This window comes from Equus caballus, chromosome 29 (assembly GCF_041296265.1).
Source record: "Equus caballus isolate H_3958 breed thoroughbred chromosome 29, TB-T2T, whole genome shotgun sequence".
In the NCBI taxonomy this organism is placed as follows: domain Eukaryota; kingdom Metazoa; phylum Chordata; class Mammalia; order Perissodactyla; family Equidae; genus Equus; species Equus caballus.
Window position 1 is genome coordinate 38,130,821 of NC_091712.1, and position 19,514 is coordinate 38,150,334.

At 44.5% G+C, this 19,514-nt stretch overlaps 1 protein-coding gene across 7 annotated transcripts in view; it reads left to right on the top strand.

Annotated features, from left to right (window-relative positions):
• Positions 1-19,514, top strand: part of SFMBT2 (Scm like with four mbt domains 2) — a 244,773-nt gene that overhangs the window by 118,426 nt on the left and 106,833 nt on the right. For 6 of the 7 annotated variants that reach the window (XM_001499964.6, XM_005606941.4, XM_005606938.4 and 3 more), the window contains exons 6-7: positions 1,053-1,299; positions 8,993-9,090. In XM_001499964.6, coding sequence (XP_001500014.1) covers positions 1,053-1,299; positions 8,993-9,090 — 345 coding nt within the window. The remainder of the gene's footprint in view (positions 1-1,052; positions 1,300-8,992; positions 9,091-19,514) is intronic. The other variant, XM_070255304.1, reaches the window with a different exon arrangement.

Genomic DNA, 19,514 nt, shown 5'->3' on the forward strand with positions numbered 1-19,514 from the left:
AACAGGAAGAGAAATGTACTGGGTCATAAATAATTATTGTTACCAAATCTGTTTGATGAATGCCCCTGAAAAAGAGGAAAACACAGAGGAAATAACAAGGAATACGGTGTGAATTTTGACAATATCATTGTTTTCTCTTATCATTAATCATAAGTTTGCCTCCTCTCAGAAAAGAGATTAATAATTTGGAATACCATTGTCTAATATACAAATGTTGGGTTTTGTTTTGTGACGATTTCACCTGATGTATTTGTTTATCTTAATGGCTACTAACTTAATTGTTTGGTTAACAAATCAAAATGATGGTTGTTCACCCTTCATTGTCTTAATCTGTTAGGGTTTTTTTTTAACATATTTGCCCACAGGGCTGGCTGAACAAATGCCCTTGTCATATGCTAAGAAGGTTGCTTAGATGGGGCAATAATTGTATATATTCTCTCAACCAACTATTGGGTAAAATGTAGAAATAATTTTACCTACTAGTCTAATTTAGCTGATCATTAATGTTTGTTAAGCATGTCGTCTACACACATTCATGCTTGACTCACATTGTCAGACTCTGAGAGGGTCTTGGTTATTACAGTAGAGGCCATCGTCAGATAAATACCTGTTCAGTCATGGTCTAAATTTATGGCCCCATATTAGATATATCTGCCTATGGGAAAAGTCGACATTTTGCTACCACATGTTTTCTAGCTCAAGGCAAATTCGGGTATAACTCTTCTTAAAAGCATACTAGTTTCTAACAAATGCCATTTTATCCAAGAAGGGTGATTTGTTTGTCGAGAACTTAGCCCAAACTATTATTTTCTATTTACTTGTGATTTTTGTTGTTGGATTCAGAGTTGGGTTAAAATGGAAGTGTGTGTGGGACGAGAGGGAAGGGGAGGGGGCGATGACTGTGGGAGAGGATGGGGGTGGGGGAAACACCAGACTGTTTGCCAATAGCTTGGATGATGGTGTGAAAAAAATATTATCTTCTGCTGTCATCTGTTTCCATGAGAACCTTAAAATAAAGTTTAAAATAAGGAGTTTTGCTTCTGTTTGAACAGCCTCTGCGAGGGAAAGGCCCTATAGACCTCATTACACTTGGTTCCTTAATAGAACTTCAGGATTCTCAGAACCCTTTTCAGTACTGGATAGTTAGTGTGATTGAAAATGTTGGAGGAAGATTACGCCTTCGCTATGTGGGATTGGAGGACACTGAATCCTATGACCAGTGGTTGTTTTACTTGGATTACAGACTTCGACCAGTTGGTTGGTGTCAAGAGAATAAATACAGAATGGACCCACCTTCAGGTAAGAGCTGAAGCTTTGGCTGCTGCAAAGTATTTCAGAAAAAGATGGGATATCTTCCTGGATGTGTCTCTGGAAAATTTATTAGCTCTGCGATATCTTGGACGTCTGAGTATGGGACTATTAAGCATTTGAACTTGAGAATAGTTTCTACAGGGAATAAAACCCAGGATCTCAATTAAAAGTGCTCTGAAAGGAGAAAGTCATGCTGGAGGCTGTGAAGTTGATCTAGTTCCTTTGGAATTGCTGATTTGGAAATGAAAGACCAAGTGGATTGGGACTTGGTCATATTCTCCCTTTTTCTTTAGGGATTTTGGTAGTCTTGGAAGTAGGTTGAAATCTCCATCTGTCCATGCATGCATGCATCCATCCATTCATCCTACCTCCATCCACACACTCATCTATCCGCTTACCCATCCATCCACCCAGCCATCCATCCATCCATATCCATATCCATTCTTCACCCACCCATCCATCCATTTATTTATTTATCCATTCATCCGTATCCATCATCCATCTGTCTGTATCCATCCATCCATCCATCCATCCATCCATCCATATCCATATCCATTTTCATCCATCCACCCACCCGTCCATCCATTTATTTATTTATCCACCCATCCATATCTGTCATCTTTCTATCCATATCCATCCATATGAACATCCAAACTAAATGTTTATCATTGTGTAATCTGTTCTGACCTGGAAATTGCGAAGAGAAAATCATCATGCATTTTTTTCTGGCACATCATAGATTTTAATTAGCTTCAAAAACACTGTCAAATGACTTTCCACAGGCTTAATTGGCTAGAATAGTGCATTATGCTTTCTGACATACCTAACTGGGCAAAGATCTCAGTGTTTACAAAATAACCCTTCTTGAATGTTTACTGTGTGCCAGGTGATTTTACATCTGCCGTGGTGTTTATTTTGATTCCAAAAAAGTGCTGCGTATTTGATGGGACTGTTGCCTTTCACAGAAGAGAAAATGGAGACTGAGGTTAAGTTACTTGCCCAAGGTCCCCCAGCTTAAAAGGGGGATGTGCTGAAGTTCCAACCCCAGGTCCCTTGCCCATACATCCCGCACCTCCTCTGCCCCTTACTGGCCGTATCAACCTTTTGATGGGGAGTCTCAGAACAAAAATATTGGGTTCTTATGGAATTCAAGATGCCAAGGAAGAGATATTCATTTCTTCCAGAAACTAATCATCTTCATTCTGGTCAATTTCACAGGTATATTGGAAGCAAAGACAACTCAGCTCTTTGCTTTATTAAAATTGCCAGAGATTTTTCCTCTCCTATTAGTTGCCAGTGTTAGTCTTGAGTCCATGAAGCTTAGGAGTTATATTTCCCTTTTCTGTCACTCAAAGGCTTTAATTGAAAAACCTTCCTGGGTCTGTATCTCACGTGTTTGCATTTGTGTTGAATTTGACAGGCGTATAGGCATGTAACATGGTATTTTATGAGTATTATTATTGTCAACGTTTTGAGAAGCCGCCAAGAAATCCATTTATACCCCTAGTAATTCTGGACTATGATGCAAACAAAGGGCTTGTGAGGGTTGTGAGGAGAAACCTCAGCTCACGTTTGCCTTGGGATTCATAGCCTAGCAGGAGAAATTTACTCTGCGTGGAAAGTCGAGTGTATAAATCTTAGTATCTAATTGCTTTATAAATTTTAGGAGAAGCATATATTTGCCAGTGTAAAAATTTATAGCAGAGCAAAGGATTGCTAGTAGCTTCTTAGGTTCTCGGAGACGTTCCTTTGCTGTGAAATCATGAGACTGGTCCTCAAAAGCAAGAATGGAAAGTGCCACGGTGGAAACCTGGGGAACATTTGCATATGAGAGCTCTCTCTTTTTTTTTTAAGATAGTTTGTTGTCTCTATAAGATAAGAATAAATTGCGTTTACTTGTCTTAGTAATTTTCTGGGCGTGAGTTGTCCCTTTCACTGAAGAGTTCTCGGGAGTCCTTAAAGACTTTGGGACGGGCACCAGCAGAAGAAGCTATGTTCCCAACATTTAAATTGTCAGCAGGAGAGGTTATGAGTGGGACGAAGACAATAAAAGGCGAAAGGACATTTCCAGTCCGCCTCCTCATTCTTCCAGTGCCGTACTTAGAGGATGAAATCGGGTTCTGTTACCTTTCAGCAGGACAGCACCTGGGGAGGTAGTTATTACCCGTGTTTTACACGTGGGAACGGAACCCAGTATTTTGGGTTTGTGTAAATTAGTTTTAGGACCCAGTGTGGCTTGTAAAACTTAGATGGCAGCACTGTTTCCTTAACTGAAATATAGGTGGGAATAAAATTTCCGACTTGCATGGAGAATATTAAGCTATTTTTCTTTTTCCCAAACATCCTTAAATAAATGAGAAGTGTGCAGCGTCAGCTGATGGTGAGGAGTCGGTTTGGAAGGGGGGTGGAGGAGAGGAGGTGGTAGAGGCCTTGGGTGTGCTTTGAGATAAGCCGTGGGAGTGCCCCCTGCTCTCGATGCCCCATAAGCGCCCCCACTGACACCACCACCTTGGCCACAAATAATCGTAGCTCTTGCTTTGCTTTTATGTATGCTTTCTGCTTTTTATGGCGCCCAGTATTTCTCAACTGTTTAATGCAAATAGAGGTAATGGAAAGTAGCTAGGAAGGTTGTCTTCCAAACCTTGAGGAGGAGGTGCTGCCTTTTATATGTCCACCAGTGAGAAATCTAGAGTCAGTGCGCCTTTCCATTGCTGGCCTGACTCAGAGGAGATAGCTTGGGGTGGGGAGGATTCAAGAGGGAAAGGAGCCACCCCACTTCACACACACACGGCGGTCGGGGGTGCGTGTGGGTGCTCACGTGGAACCCAGCTTCGGCGAAGAATGGGTGAAGGAATAGAAAATGGTAAGACAGCAGGTAGTCGTGGAAGGGGCAGTAGCTTCCTGAATTCTTGGTGAGTCTGGCTTTCCCGGTCGAGGCCTGGCCCCCTTCAGTGCTGAGGGCAAGGCCGTTGTGATCAGCTCCTTCTCCAGCTATCTCTGACCAGCTCCACTCCTCCTTTATCCTCCGGCATGTCGGTCTCCGCTGTGTTCCACGAGCGGACTCAGCGTGTCCCCTCTTTGGAATGCTGCTTGTCCCCGTGCTGGCGCGGCCCCTCCCTCCCTTCCTTCAGATCTTTCATGAGGGGACTTTAGCAGCCACTCTAACTGGAAGTCCCCCTCCTTCACTGCTGTCTCCCCAGCACCTGGCACAGGGCTGGCACGTACGGACGCTCAGTGAATACTTGTCGAATGAATTGACTGAATAAAAAGTCGAGTATGTCTACAAGGAAGGCAGGGACCAGCTGAGTCCACCTTCCAGGAGCCACATAATCGACGGGGCTCTGGAAGCCAATGTGGAGGGGAGGGCCCGGGGTGAAGACACCCCCAAAGTGGCGAGGGCTCTGCCGTCCTCTTTTGCCCCTAATGTATTAGGGGAGCTTTTGAGAACTGAGTCAGAACATGTAGATGCCCTTTGTTGATGTGTTTCCTTGTTCAGCAGCCAGGATGGCTCCAGAACATATAAGATGCACAGGAATATGGCCCAGGGGTTCAGGATAATTTTATTCTTTTAAAAGGGTCCACGTGTGAATCAAGCTTCAGAAACCTGGGAAAGTAGTGAGAACGTGCACTTGGAGTCAGGGTCCGAGGTAGCTTCTCCTCCTGCTTCTGTCAGTAGCTGCAGAGCCCCCGTGCAAGTTACCCTATTTTTCTGAACCTGTTTCCTCCTCTGTCAAATGGGGATAATTGTACATTTGCTGTGTTGCTGATGTTACAAGGTACCTCGGGTGACTGGCATTTTCTAGGTGTTCCATCTGTGATGAGAGGATTATGGTTATATTTAGTTTTCTAAGAAATTTAAGTAGGTTGTTGAGGTCAAGGGTTATTTAGAGGCCCCACCTGCTTTCGTATTTCTTGATGTTTAGAAAGCAAGATAGAATCTTAGATATTTTTGCAGAAGCTAAGGAGATGAAACTTTTTGAGGTTTTTTTTAATCTCTATTTCTAGATTTTTTTTCCCCATATTTTTTTGCCTTTCAAAAACCTTCATGTCAACCTTTCTTTTTTCCTTTTTCTTTCTGCTTTAGATAGTTCCTGGAGTGAGGAGGTTTCTGACTCTAATTCAGATGCTTCCTACTTGAACTGTTTCTTTGTCCAAAAAGAGTTACTGCTTTCTGCCTTAGTCAGCTCAGGCTGCCATAACAAAAACCATAGACTGGGCGGCTTAAACACCACCAGTTATTTTCTCACAGTCCTGGAGGGCGGAAGTCCAAGAGGAGGGTGTCAGCATCGTTGAGTTCTGGTGAGAGCTCGCCTCCTGATTTGTAGATGGCACCTTCTTGCTGTGTGTGCACATGGCCTCTTTATGTGTGCAGGCGTGGAGGGGGGAGAGAGAGAGTGAGAGCGAGCCCCTTGGGGTCTGCTCTTAGAAGGGTGCTGATCCCATGATGGGGTCTCTGTTGTCATGACCTCATCTGACCCTGATCATCTCCCAAAGGCCCCGTCTCCAAGTAGCATCATGTCGAGGGGGTCAGGGTTTCAACATAGCAATTTTGGCAGGATGCAAACATCCAGTCTGTAGCACTTTCCACTGTCTGTTATCGCTTCACAACCACGGATTAGTCCTTCCTCGTTGGTGAGAATCTGGTGGAGGAGGAAGGAGTGGAGGTTTTGGGGTGCATGGCAAAAGGGGATCGCCCCTCAAGGCCTTCATTTAATCTGAGGCCGTACCGTGACAATTTTGTGCACTCCTGCCTCCTGCCAGCATGCACTGCGGAACAGCCAGCCCAACGCGGGCAGAGAGGGAGACGGCCTCATCCTCGCCCAGGCGTCTAGTTAAAGATGAATCAGGACGGATTTTAATTGCTTATTACTTCCCACAAACAGAAATTGACGTGACACACTCTATTAAATTACCTGCAACACGATCATGTTAAGAAAATGTTTTATGTTCTTTTAATGGTTCTATTTACTGTCCATAAACTTGCCGGTGTAACCAGGTGCCTCTCTGATGAAACACACCTGGATATTGATGTCTGCTTCCTGAGGCCAGTAGGTGGCTAGCTTTTGCAGGCCATCGAGCATACTGACAATGGTGCAATTGACATTCACTTTTTAAGAAAAGAAGGATGGCTTGCCGTGGGGTAAAATTCCGTAGTAGGATTTAATATCCTCAGAAAGAAGACAAAGACTCTTAGGATGGAAGGATGGGGCAGAAACCACCTGGAACTTGGATGTGTTAGTGAGCTGGGGCTGCTATAACTGAATACCAGCAGCTGGGCAAGCTTAAAAGAGACAGACGTTTCTTTCTCATGGTTCTGGAGGCTGGAAGTCTCCAGGTCAAGATGTCAGCAGATTTGGTGCCTGGTGAGGGCCGGCTTCCTAGTTCACAGACGGCTGTCTTCTTGCCGTGTCCTCATATGGTGGAAGGGGCAAGGGAGCTCTCTGGGGTCTCTATTATAAGGGCACTGATCCATTCATGGGGGCTCCATCCTCATGCCCTCTTTACTCCCAAAGGCCCCACCTCCTAACACCCTCACGTTAGCTAAGGGTTAGGATTCAACATGAGAATTTTGGAGGGACGCCAACATTCGGTCCATTGCACTGGGCTTCTTGTTACATTTGTCTCTGTTTTAGCATGAGAGAGATGATGTCAGCCCCACTCTGCCAGTGTGTGTGAACACAGGTCCGGGAGGGCTATGAGCATCCCTAATGGGGTCTGCATGCACCTCGCTCAGTCCTGGTCGTTTGGATCTAACTGTGGCCACGTTGGGTTTTCACTGCTCTGGCCTTGAGTATCTTTTTTTTTTTTTTTTTAACCGCTCTTCTTTCACCTTCTTGTCTGTCTCTGGGGCCCCTTCTCCACCTCCAGGGGCCTCAGTTACAGACCGTGGGAGCTCAGGATGCCAATCCAGTGGGCCTTTTCTTCCCTTTTCCTCATCCCTTACGTCTGCAGACTCTTCCTGTGGTCTTGTCTTTGGAAGTCGCTGTCCTTTCTCTTGAGTTGGTTCTCCCTTGATCCCCAGGCCAAGGTTGAACTCCCTCTGATCTGCTTCCAGGTCGCTGGGAAAGTGACCTTGTTCTTGTCCACTTAGAGATCTGGGCTCTCCTTTGTCGTTTCCTTCCTGCCCCTCTTGAACGGGGCTTTGCTTCCTGGGGTGCTCTGAACTGCCTCCCCCTTCACCGAGATTCAGATGTGGTGCCTCCGAGCTGGACCCCCGTGCGTTCCAGGGCATCCTTCTCACCCTCGCAGGCCGATCTATAGGGCTCCAGGGACTGTCTCCTCTGCTCCTTTGTGGGACCCTGAGAGATAAGTGATTCTCCCTCAGCACCCCCTTCTCACCTGTGGAGGTTGGAGAAGCCATTCATTCCATCTCTGCAGAGGCGTTGATTGGGGCCCCGCGGTGTTCCCCTGAATATGTTAGTTACTACCAAGAAGAATCACATCCTATTTTTGTTCTGACATAAAAATGCCACGTTGGGGAAAAAAATTTCTCAGGGGTAGAAGAGTATAAACAAAATGCTAGAAAGGATTGTAGACACTATGCATGAAGGGAGCCTCTTTGGTCATTAATAACCCTTGATGTGACTTTGGGTAACTGACAACGGATGACAGTGGGCAGAGTGTTGATAACTCAGCTGCTTCCGGGAGCATCTTTCGCCGACCATAATTAGGGTAGTCGGAAAAGACTAAATGAACTGCTAAAGCACGGGGGGCTTCAAGCTCAAGGTGAGGCCAGAAGCTACGAGCGTCCGAATATATGGCTGCATGCTAAAAAGCAGACATGCAAGAAATTAAAAATATAGCCCCAAAGGTTTAATGTTGCCTTTTAGCTGTGCTTAAATTCATATTCAAACCCCATCTGTCTGTCTGAAGTCGCCTGGGTTGATAGAGGGAGGGTATAAACATATCTGCCTTAAGTGAGTGCTTCTTCAAATCCTATTTGATAAGGTCTTAAATCTGTTGAGATCAGATCATAAAATTCCCCTGCAGTTACAGCAATTGGTGAAAACAGTGCTCGACAAATTTCTTTCTTTGCCTTTTGCATTCAGACCGCGTAACCTCCATTCGTAAATCTCTCTCTCGCCGCCGCCGCCTGGGGAAAAATATAGGCAACATGTGGTGTGTTCGCAACATTTCAAGTGTAAATATTAAACTTGGTTGGTAAATTTTAATTTACCTTTTAATAATTTTCCGACTTACATGGGCTATTTTTAGCATACGAGAGCTTAGAGATTTAGTGAAAAATAGGCTGTGATCACTGAAAATGCCAGACGAGAGTGCTTTCTCGTTTAGAAATTTATCAGGTAATAAGTTCTCCATCAGTGGATATTACTTCCCAGGTAATATGTGGAATTTGGGGTGGTGGATGACTGAAGACGTTGCTAATGTGATTTATACCCTTAAATTACTTACAGAATGCCAACAGAATGCATGCAAATGTTCCCTGAAGAAGAGCCCTATTAAATTTATTCTTCATTTCTGATAGGAGAACCCCAAGCTGGCATTTAACTTCAGAAAATCCCTTTAGCAGGTGGCCTTTTATGGCGGGTAGGGTGTGAATTCTTACGGTTGCTGAGCTTGCTTGGTTATTACGAAATCCTGGCAAGATAAAATTCAAGAAAGAACCACCCAGTAGAACGTTTTAGTCCTTAAATTCTTCTCTGGTTTGCTGTTGATACAGAAATCTATCCTTTGAAGATGACCTCTGAATGGGAATGTGCTCTGGAAAAATCCCTTACTGATGCCACAAAGTTTCCTCTTCCGATGGAAGTATTTAAGGTAAGATGTCCATTTCTAGCAGTTTGTCTGCTCTTTTCAAGAAGAAACTGTGTTTCGTTTCCCATATCAAATCATCTCCCACTATTTAAAAAGCTGCCTTCTCGGCCAGTTTCCATATTAAGTGTTTAAAATGTTATCTGTTCCCTTCGGCTGTGTTTTCTAATCTTCACAAATACCCATATTCCAAGATCTAGATTCGTATTTTTCAGGTTTCCTGTTTTTCTCCATCATGTGTTATTATAGAAATCTCATTGTCCCCCTCTTACTCCCTACCAAAGAAGCAGGAGAAAATAGAGCAAGTCTAATTTTGGTATTTATTTGGTAAAAATGACAGAAGGTGGTGCTTCTCTTGATGGCTCCATTTTCTCGATGGCTCAGGAAGCTGGTACTGAGTGTCTGTTGGAAATGAGGCCTTCTTTTGGGTGCAAATACAAGGATGAAAGAAACATGCCACAACTGGAACAGATCGCCAGGTTCTTAACACTGTTAAAATGATGCTTAAAACGTACGTGAAGTAGCAGATTAAGTTCTGGGCAGGAATGATCCATTGAGATCGGAGGAGAACGTAAAGCAGCCTCTTCTTCTTTGGAACCGGAATCCGTTCTTGTCCTGGGACAGTGCTGAGTGGGGTGGTGGTCGACGGTCACGAGCCTGCTCTTCCATTCCGAGAGGGCCCGTTTCTGCAGTGCCCGAGAAGTTTCGCGTGGAAGATGAAAGTAAAATGGTGTTGAGGTCCCGCACGCAGCACGGGCTTGGGGCTTGGGGCTTGGGCTGGGTGCCGGCTTCCTGAATTTTGTCTCCACGGAAGTCCTCACGCAGGATTCTAACCTGTCACAGCCAGGGATGAGCCCTCTTCTTCTGCACTTTCCGTGTGTGTGAAATTGGACCCGTGGAGGCCTCTTGTGAAAAGTCATGGAGTTGTGTTCTGAGGTTTCGTTGAATGATGACTTTTACAGTATTTTGAGCTTAGTCTTCTAGAAGAACGGTATAAACGGACTATACCGTTAGCAGTAGTGATCACTGACAAGGAAACGTTACCTTGGACTGTTTTTTTTTTTGCCAACTGACCAAATAGTTCACTTTCCTCCCCTTCCCTCCCTCCTTCCTTTCCTGCTAATGTCCTCCCCTTGCAAAAAAATTAATAATGATAATAATAATAAAGACAAACAGCATCTCCTCTTTTGTAACCTTTGTGGCTCATCTACCTCTTCCCATCCCGTCCACCCCCATCACTCCCTTGACCTCTACCATGATGTCCACTCTCTCCTCTTCACAGTAACCTTAGTAATATTTTCTTTCTTTCTTTTTTCTCTTTTTTTTGAGGAAGATTAGCCCTGAGCTAACATCTGCTGCCAATCTGCCTCTTTTTTTTTTTTTTGGCTGAGGAAGACTGACCCTGAGCTAACACCCATGCCCATCTTCCTCTACTTATGTGGGACGCCTGCCACAGCATGGCTTGACAAGCGGTGTGTAGGTCCGCACCTGGGATCTGAACCGGTGAACCCCAGGCTGCCGAAGCAGGGTGTGCGAACTTAACTGCTGTGCCGGCGGTCCAGGACCAGTAATGTTTTAAATGTACAGATCTGATCGTGTCCCTCATCCTTGTAAAAGTAAATTCTGGGCCAGCCCCAGTGGCCTAGTGGTTGAGTTTGGTGTGCTCTGCTTCAGTGGCCCAGGTTCGGTTCCTGGGCGCAGACCTACACCACTCGTCCGTCAGTCGCCATGCTGTGGTGCTGGCTCACATACAAAATAGAGGAAGATTAGCAGCAGACCCAGGGCACATCTTCCTGAGCAATAAAAAAGAAGAAGAAGAAGAAGAAGAAGAAGAAAGAAAACCCAGAAAAAGTAAATTTTATTTTGAAATATATTATACACATGTGAGAAGTTCAAAGAGTAACATAATGAAAATACAGGCAAATACAGACATCCCTTTCCAGCCTGGACCTGGGCAGTTGCTGGTCCATGAGAAGTCCCCCACTTGTCTTTCCCCATCCTCTCTCTGGACTCGGCTGTGGTAACCAGCACCCTAACTTTTGTGTTAATCATTTCCTTGCCTCTCTGTGTAGTGTTCCTGCCTGTGTATGTTTCCCAAAGGTTCTATTCTTCGCTTTTGACAAAATAAGAAGCAAGCACAGCCCTGACTGTTCCAGGAGAGGCCGTTCTCCAGCTCTTTGGAGGAGAAGATAGCTGGACAGTGAATTGAGTAGGCCAATCATGAGTTAATCTAAAGAAAATTAGGGTTTATCCTAGTTGGGGCGTCTGCCAAAGTTGTAGCACGAACTCCAGGTACTGGACATCCCATGGAAAGATGGACAGGAATCAGCAGATTTATGTTTTCTACTCTGGTTCCAGGAATAGGCCCAAGGGAATTGAGTGCTCCCATCTGCTCCGGGTGGCTGGGCCCAGAGCAGAGAATGGGGGCTTCTTTGGGAGAGGGTCACAGTGAGCCAGCTGTTGTTAACAGACTTGGTCTTCCTGCCTCTGCCATTCTGTCCTCAGGTTACAGAGGCCATAAAATGTGTCAGGCCATCCCAGGGGTGGCAGCATTTCATCTCACCTCGAGCGCCTGAAAACGTCCTTATTCTGTCCTCATGTTCCACTGATCGTTTGGGTATAGAATTCCAGGTTAGCGGTCACTCCTCTCAAGAGTTTGTAGATAGTGCTTCAGTTTTCTTCTCTTCTCTGGAATCTCATACCCTCTTTTTCTCCACTGTTCTGAAATTTCGCAGTGGTACCCTTCGTGGGCATCTCTCTTCATCCATAATGCTGAGTACTTCGAGTGTCTGCAGCTCAACGCCTTTAATTTGGAGACATTTCTTTTAAAATGGTGTCTTCCACCTCTTTCTCCTCTCTTGTCCTTTCTTGGGCTGTGGCTACGTGGATATGGTACTCCTGGACTGGCTTGTTAATTTTTTTTCTTCTCAGTTCTATTTTTCCTTTCCTGGTCTGTTCGCTCCACCGTCAGAAGTTTTCTCAACTCATTTGTGCTGTCACGTTCTTAGCAGCACTGGCTGGGTGTTTTCTCCCTGAGTGCTGTCTTTATAGCCCCCTGTTCTTGTGGCCTGGAAGCACGAGTTAATCTCATTGAAATGACTGATTATTTTTAGAGTTTTTTCTTGCTCAATAATTTCTTTCCTCCATGTTGCTTTTGGTGTGTGTCTTTCTTATTAGAAGCTTTCCTTAGATAGCTGAAAATCCTTGATGTGTGTTCTTGAGTAAGAGGGGAGATTAGAAAGCTAAGGGCAGGCTAGTCCGCTTAGGTGACCTTTGGGGGCTACTAATTTGTACGGTGGTTTTTCCTCTTTAGGTGATTTCCCAGGGGGCATTTTTCAACTGCCCATCTGGGGTTCAAGGTCCAGCTGCCAGCATTCTAGGAGCTGAGTGGCAAGAAGAGGGCCTGGCGTTTGTGCACTGAGAGTGTCCGTCCTGGCACCCACAGACCGGGCACTGTGTTTCATCCCCTTAGGAGAGCCTGGAGGAGGACAGCTGGTCTTGTAGGGTCGGTAGGGGAGGATGCCTAGGGGTCTGACAGTGCCCCACACTTCTTATTTCATCTGCTCCCATGCACCCGGTTTCAGACACAGGAGCCATTACTGTTTCTGAGTCTCCTGGAGATTCCCACGTTCTCCACTGGGTTGGTTCTCAGCTTCTCTGCCGCAGGCTTGGGATTCATCTCTGATGCATATGTTCAATTAGTTACTTCTTGTTCATCTCCATTTTAGCTTCCATACCTTTGCTGCTGTTGAGTGGATTTGTGTCTTTTTAAAAAAAAATAATAATCTCTTTACCATAGTCTTGGTTAGATTTTGAAAGAGGTAAAAGTCACGTGGATTTCTAGTCTGCCCTCTTCATCTGGCACTCCCATTTTTAAAATCTTGTCGTCTGGACGCTGGGCTGAGCTCTCACATCCTTCCAGGAAGTCCTGTGCCTGGTGAGCCCTCACTGTGCGCCCTCTGTGGTCCTCCACGGCTGGGTTGTGCTGCGCCCCTCAGCGCTCCACACGCTGGCCTTTTCTCGTCTCCAGATGCTCTTTGTACTTGTGTCGTTCTTTCTGTTAACTTCCTACTCGTCCTTCGATCATGAATATAAATTCTCTGAAAGAAGCCTTCTGGACCTCTGGCCTCTGAGACTGGGCTCCCCTGGGTACCTGCTCTGTTTTGCGTTGTCACCCAGGTCGAAGTTCCACTGAACCCTTGTGTGGTTTCCCTCTCTTGTTGGCCAGCTCTGCAGCTCTGGGGCGGCCAGCATCTTGTCTGTCTTGTTCATTGTTGAGTACATGCAGCCAAACATCACTCCTTGGCTGTCGTATGCTCAGTAAATGTTTGTCAAATAAGTGATCTGATTCCTGAGTGGATATATGTCTTTAACTCACTGATCGGAAGTATTTTGAGTTAACATAGTTATAGATTAATTGGATTTGCAGACTTATTATTTAGAACCATGAATAAGACTCAAAGGTATAAACATTAATAAGCCTAACATAGTTTTAATTAAAAATTAACGAATTCGTTGCACATTTATTGAACAGCTACTCTCTGCCAAAGGCTGTTGACCTGCTTCCAGGGTTTAATGATTCGTTTACATTTTCCCAAATACGTTCACCGTCTTCCCTAACTTTTTTTAAATGTCTTTCTTTAAAATTCAGACTATTATTTATTTTTTTATTTTTTTTTGCTTTTTCTGCCCAAATCCCCCCCAGTACGTAGTTGTATACTTTTAGTTGTGGGTCCTTCTAGTTGTGGCATGTGGGATGCTGCCTCAGCATGGCCTGATGAGTGGTGCCATGCCCTCGCCCAGGATCTGAACAGGTGAAACCCTGGGCCACTGAAGCAGAGCATGTAAACTTAACCACTTGGCCAAGGACGGGGCCCGCCCCCAGACTATTATTTTGATGGAGTGCCTGAAAATGACCCTCTTCTTATTCGATATTTTGTTCCTAATTAATAGTTGCTATAAGAGTGAATAGTCAATATTTACTGTTTTTCACAGGGCGGGACATAGGGAATTGGCCCTTAATAAATAAAAATTGGTTGAATTGAAAATTATGTGTTCTTAAAGCTTGCGAGACACTTTTATAAATGTTTTCTCTTATTTCAATTTGATGGAAAAGCAATGAGCAGTTTTACTTTCTTAACCACACTTGGTGTGGAGTGAATATTTATGCATTTAATTTTGAAATTGTGAGAGCAACCAATGTATTCTCTTCCTAAGGCTGTTGTTATAAATTACCACACGCTGGTGGCTTGAAATACTGGAAATTTATTCTCTGATAGTTTTGGAGGCCTAGGAGTCAGTCAAGGTGTCCACAGGGCCGTGCTCCCTTGGAAGGCTTGGGGGAGAGCCTGTCCCGTGCGTCTGTCCTAGCTTCTGGTGGCTGCCTGCACTCCTTGACATTTCTTGGGTTCTGGCAGCATCACTCCAGTCTCTGCCTCCATCTTCACATGGCTTTCTCCTCTCTGGACGTCTGTCCAAATTGCCTTCTATCTATAGGGACACCGATCATTTGATTTGGGCCCATGTGAATGCAGTATGACCTCAGCTTAAATTTGATTGCATCTGCAAAGACCCTGTTTGCAAATAAGGTCACATTCCTAGCTTCTGGGTGGATATGAACTTTTAGGAGACACCATACAACCCAGCACAACCACACTTCATATATGTACCATATTGAAGAAATCATAAAATAGCATTCGCTACTGTTATTTTCCCTATGGAGGTAATTCTAATTATGGAGGTAATTAAAATTGTTCCAAGAAATGGCATGGGGGCATGGGATAAAGTTCAAACTGTCTTAGCAGTTGCTTCATTTTAATAAAAACAAGAGAAATTTTCTGTCTCAAGTTTTTAAAAGTTTCTGCAAGCAGTATTCTCCTGCAGGGTCCAAAAATAGAACTTATATGTATTTTTTTCTGTTGTTACTATTTGATCATCACTGTTTCTCAGCAGGCAAACTTATTTCTATTACTTTCATTATGGTGAAAGGTATATATGTTTGGATTCATCCACGAATCCTCCTAGGTACATGTTATGGAAAGTTGCCGTAGCATTCAGCTGTCATGAGACAGAAGTCAAAGCTAAGCATATTTAATGGCTGGAGATGAGCAGTATTTCAAAGCCATTGTTTTTATTATTTTTACGCTTTAGATCAAGTGAGTATTTTAAAGGAATGAATCTCATTGTGCTGCAGTGTTTGTCACTTTGGGGGATGTGTTCCCATATCTGCATTGGTATCTGTGTGTCTATGTCTGTAAATGCAGTCTGATAGCGTTCATGTGTAGAATTTCCCTTCTGTCATGAATACAGACAGCAACGGTGTAGAAACAAACTCCTAATGAGCATTCCCACTATTTACCCTTGATTTGAGAGAAAACTTTGAATGACTTTTGGATACCGTATTTTACTGGGAACCATGACTTCCCTTATACGGAAAATTCAGATAATCTTCAAAATGTAGGTTCAGTTGAAAGGTAAGTAATTAATGAAATGCGTATCCAAAAAAAAAAAAAAGGGAAGGGGATTCAAAACACATCTTATTGAAAAGCACATAAAGAAATGATTATTTTTCTTGAAAGCCCGCCTCATTATTGAGACCTGATAGATTTGCTGAAACAATCCATATATTAATACTAATTTACTCTTGAAAAATAATAAGTCTGTAGAGGTGGTTGCACTGTGAAAATCAGTGAGGTCTCAGGGCTGGCCCCACAGCCTAGTGCTTCGGTGGCCCAGGTTCGTGGGTTTGAGTCCCAGGTGCAGAGATACACCACTCATCAGCCATGTTGTGGAGGCACCCCACATACAAAATAGGGAAGACTGGCATAGACGTTAGCTCAGGGCTAATTTCTGAATCGAAAAAAAAAAAAGAAAAAAAAGAGGAAGACTGCCAGTGAATGTTAGCTCAGGAAGAATCTTCCTCAACAAAAAAAGAAAGAAAGAAAAAAAAATCAGCAAAGTGTGTCACTCGGTTTTTTTTTTTTTTACTCATTCTGCAACCTTTGCAAGCCATCATTGGATTCACTTACAGTACGTCCCACTGTCAAATAAAGTGAAATGCCCCAGTTTCAGTAAAAGCTTTTTACTTTTGTCTTCACAAAGAACTGCTAGGATGGGTTTTTTTCGGTTTGTTTCTATCCTTAAAAAAATCAATTTAATACAAGGCTCATTCCATTTTTTGGCCAGAGATTTCTGCACTGTTTCAGTTTTCTGGTTCATTAAGTATTTACGAAGGTACAACAAATGAATTTGGGGGAATTTAGTTAAGTTTTAAAAATAGGGCTGAGGGAGCCTAGACAATAAGAATCTAACGATAATTAATGTAGTATTTCTTGTGTCAGATGTTCACAAGCCTTCTATAATTATGGTTACTTTTCATTCTCTGCACTTCTTGTTAATTGTAATCTATGTTTGTGACCCCACTTGTTTGCAAATGTGAAATTATAGAAGTTTCACTGACAGCTCGTATAGACAACAAAAAGAGCTACAAATAAGAAACAGCAGTTCCTAATTTGCCAGTTAATTGAAGTAAAGTATTTTTCCCTTCGAGGACTACAGATTTGAGGCCCCGGGAAAGCACATGCTTCTCTGCTGACTTCATTCACGACCACACCTCGTAATTGCAAGGAAAGAACAGTATTTGAAATGTCGCTAAAATCCGTTCTCCGTTTTTATCCCTGAAAGAAGTGAAATTGTTTGAATATTTTTTTCATCCTGTTAAGAAAAACAAATGTTCCAAATCTCAATGTATTTGAAATCCCAAATAAGCTGTTTAGAGATTAGCATTAGAGCGAAGGGAAGTGGAGATAAAGAACTGAGACTTGAAGCCGGAAACTCGAGCATCCTCCGCGAGGGCTCTCTGCTTCTCACACCCCTGGGTCAGGGGTCCCCGGATCTGCCCCCAGGTTTGGTGGCTCACCAGGACTCACAGGACTCCAGTGTTGTTATAATCACAGTTATAGTTTATTCCGGTGAAAGAAAGGAAAGTCAGCAAAGGGAGAAGCCACATGGGGTGAATTCTGGAAACCCACATGCGAGCTTCCAAGAGTCCTCTCCCAGGGAAGTTGCACAGGATGCTCCTAATTCCTCCTGCAGCAAGCAGGGACAACGTGTGCTCAGGAAGCTCATCAGCGACTCGGTGCCCAGGGTTTTTATTAGGGGCTGGCTGTGTAGGTGCCTTCTGCCTAGGATGTACCCGCCTTCCAGACTCCAAGCAGGAACCCAGAGGTTTTAGTATAAACCATGTTGTTTGTACACACAACCCAGCAGCCATGGGCCTCTCTGTATTTTTAGAGAAAATTTTATATCAGTGCGGGGTACTGTTTATCAGCCATATTCCCAGATGCCAGTCACGAGCTGACTCTGCCAAGAGGCCCTTTCTAAGGACCGCGGTCTCTGTCCGGCCTTCTGTGTGTGTTCATCCTTTCCTGCACACCTCCTTCCAGTGCGTGACCAGGGCCTGTTGGCTCTACTTTCCAAATGTGTCACGAATTCACTCATTCTTCTCGTGCTACATCATCATGACCCTAGTCCAGGCTACCATCTCTCTTGTGGACTGTCGCATTGTTTTCCGAACTTATTTCCCAGCTTCTAATCATTGCTTCCCTGTGGTCTGTTCTTTAGAGAGCAGCCGGAGAGATTCTTTTGAAACAAAATTCAGATCGTGTCAGTCTTTTGGTTATAACTCTGGTGGCATCTCATCCCACTTGGGGGGATGCCCAGGGTCCCCCTGCATGCTCTCTGAGTCCATCTGCTCAGGGCCTCCATATACTCTCCTCCCCCACCCCTGGCTTCCTGCTGCCCCTCCAGCATGCTGAGATGCCCTCCTCAGGCCTTGCAACAACGCGCTGAAGGTGATTCCCCCAGATGCTTGCATAGCTTCTCCCTTACTCTCTTCAGTTCTCTGCTTAAAATAAAAAATAGCACTCTCCAGGGGCCAGTCCGGTGGCGTAGTGGTTAAGTTTAGGCTCTCCACTTTGGCGGCCTGGGATTCGCCAGTTCAGATCCCGGGGATGGACCTATGCACCACTCATCAATCCATGCTGTCGCGGCACCCCACATATAAAATAGAGGAAGATGGGCACGGATGGATGTTAGCTCAGGGCCAGTCTTCCTCAGCAAAAAGAGGAAGATTGGCAACAGATGTTAGCTCAGGGCTCTATATTAATGTGCTTTTTTTTGCATCTGATCTGTTTCCCCTGGCTACAATGTCAGCTCCATGAGAGTGGATGGTTTTTATGACTGCTCCATCCCCAGTGCCTTGAACAGTGAGTGCCTGGCACCTAGGAAGCGGTCAGTAACAATCCTTGAATGGATTAGCGACGAAATAGGTACAAAAATCAACTTAGAAGAATTACTGCTCAGGAGAGGTCATGAACATAACTTAGTGAGGTGAGACTCCCGTGAGTGGTTCTGAGTGATGGGGACGACTGTGTCTAGAGAGGAAAGAGAGGGCTCTGTGCTTATGATGTGCTGGATTCACTGCTAAGCAGGCGTTTTCGTGATCAGCTAAAAATACTCTGGGTCAAATCTTGGCAAAGAAAAGGGAATAGTTGAGAGCGCCGAGGAAAATATTAGTGATGAAGTGAAATTAAGGACACATCTTGGCATAAAAAGCCCCCCATTCCGTGAAATCCCATTGCTCGTGGACTTGCAGGGTCAGCGTTCGCTTCTTGCTGAAATGATTGCAGAGCAGACTTAGTTTTGCCTCACCTGTGTTGTGGGGGGTGGGGGATTTATTTTCTTTACAGAGTGTCTGGCCCTTAAGATCTCTCTGGGTCTGCGTGATAACGTATTGTAAGGTGCTGTGGTGTTATGTATTGTTTCCTCGTTAAACAAAGTGGAGACACAGTGAGGTTGAGGAATGGGCTGGAGAAACCGTTTGCTTCAGTGGAGAGCCGGCACTCAGTGGCTGGCTTCCGCCTCCCGGTGGGTCTGTTTTCCGCTGTCTTGCATTGCCTTTCCTCATATGACACTCTCATTCCCAGGGAGGTATGGTAACTGAAGAGATGAGAGGCACTTGGGCAGTGAAAACCCACGTGTCCTGGTTGTTTCTGTATTATTGGAGGCTGAGGAGAGAGGTGTTTTTCAATGGGGTGTCTACACCCGGGACTCTAGTGATGATCCATTCTGTTATTGCCTCCCTGCTTAATTCCAGTCAACATCTCTGGCTATCGTGGAGGTTAAAGGGAGCTGAGGTCATGATAACTGAGGATTTCCCTCCTCAGGACTCACGGCACTTCAAAAGCATACCTGGTCTAGTACTTGGATAAAGTGCCTGGTCTCTTGGTCTCCCTCCCATGGCTCAGTTTCTGTCATCTTTGACACACGTAGCTGTTACACGGATCCAAAATTATGTATCTCTAACTGATAGGCGTTAGAAGGCGCCCTTGGAATCTGTGAATAAAGGGCTTTCCGTAATGGCAAAGCAA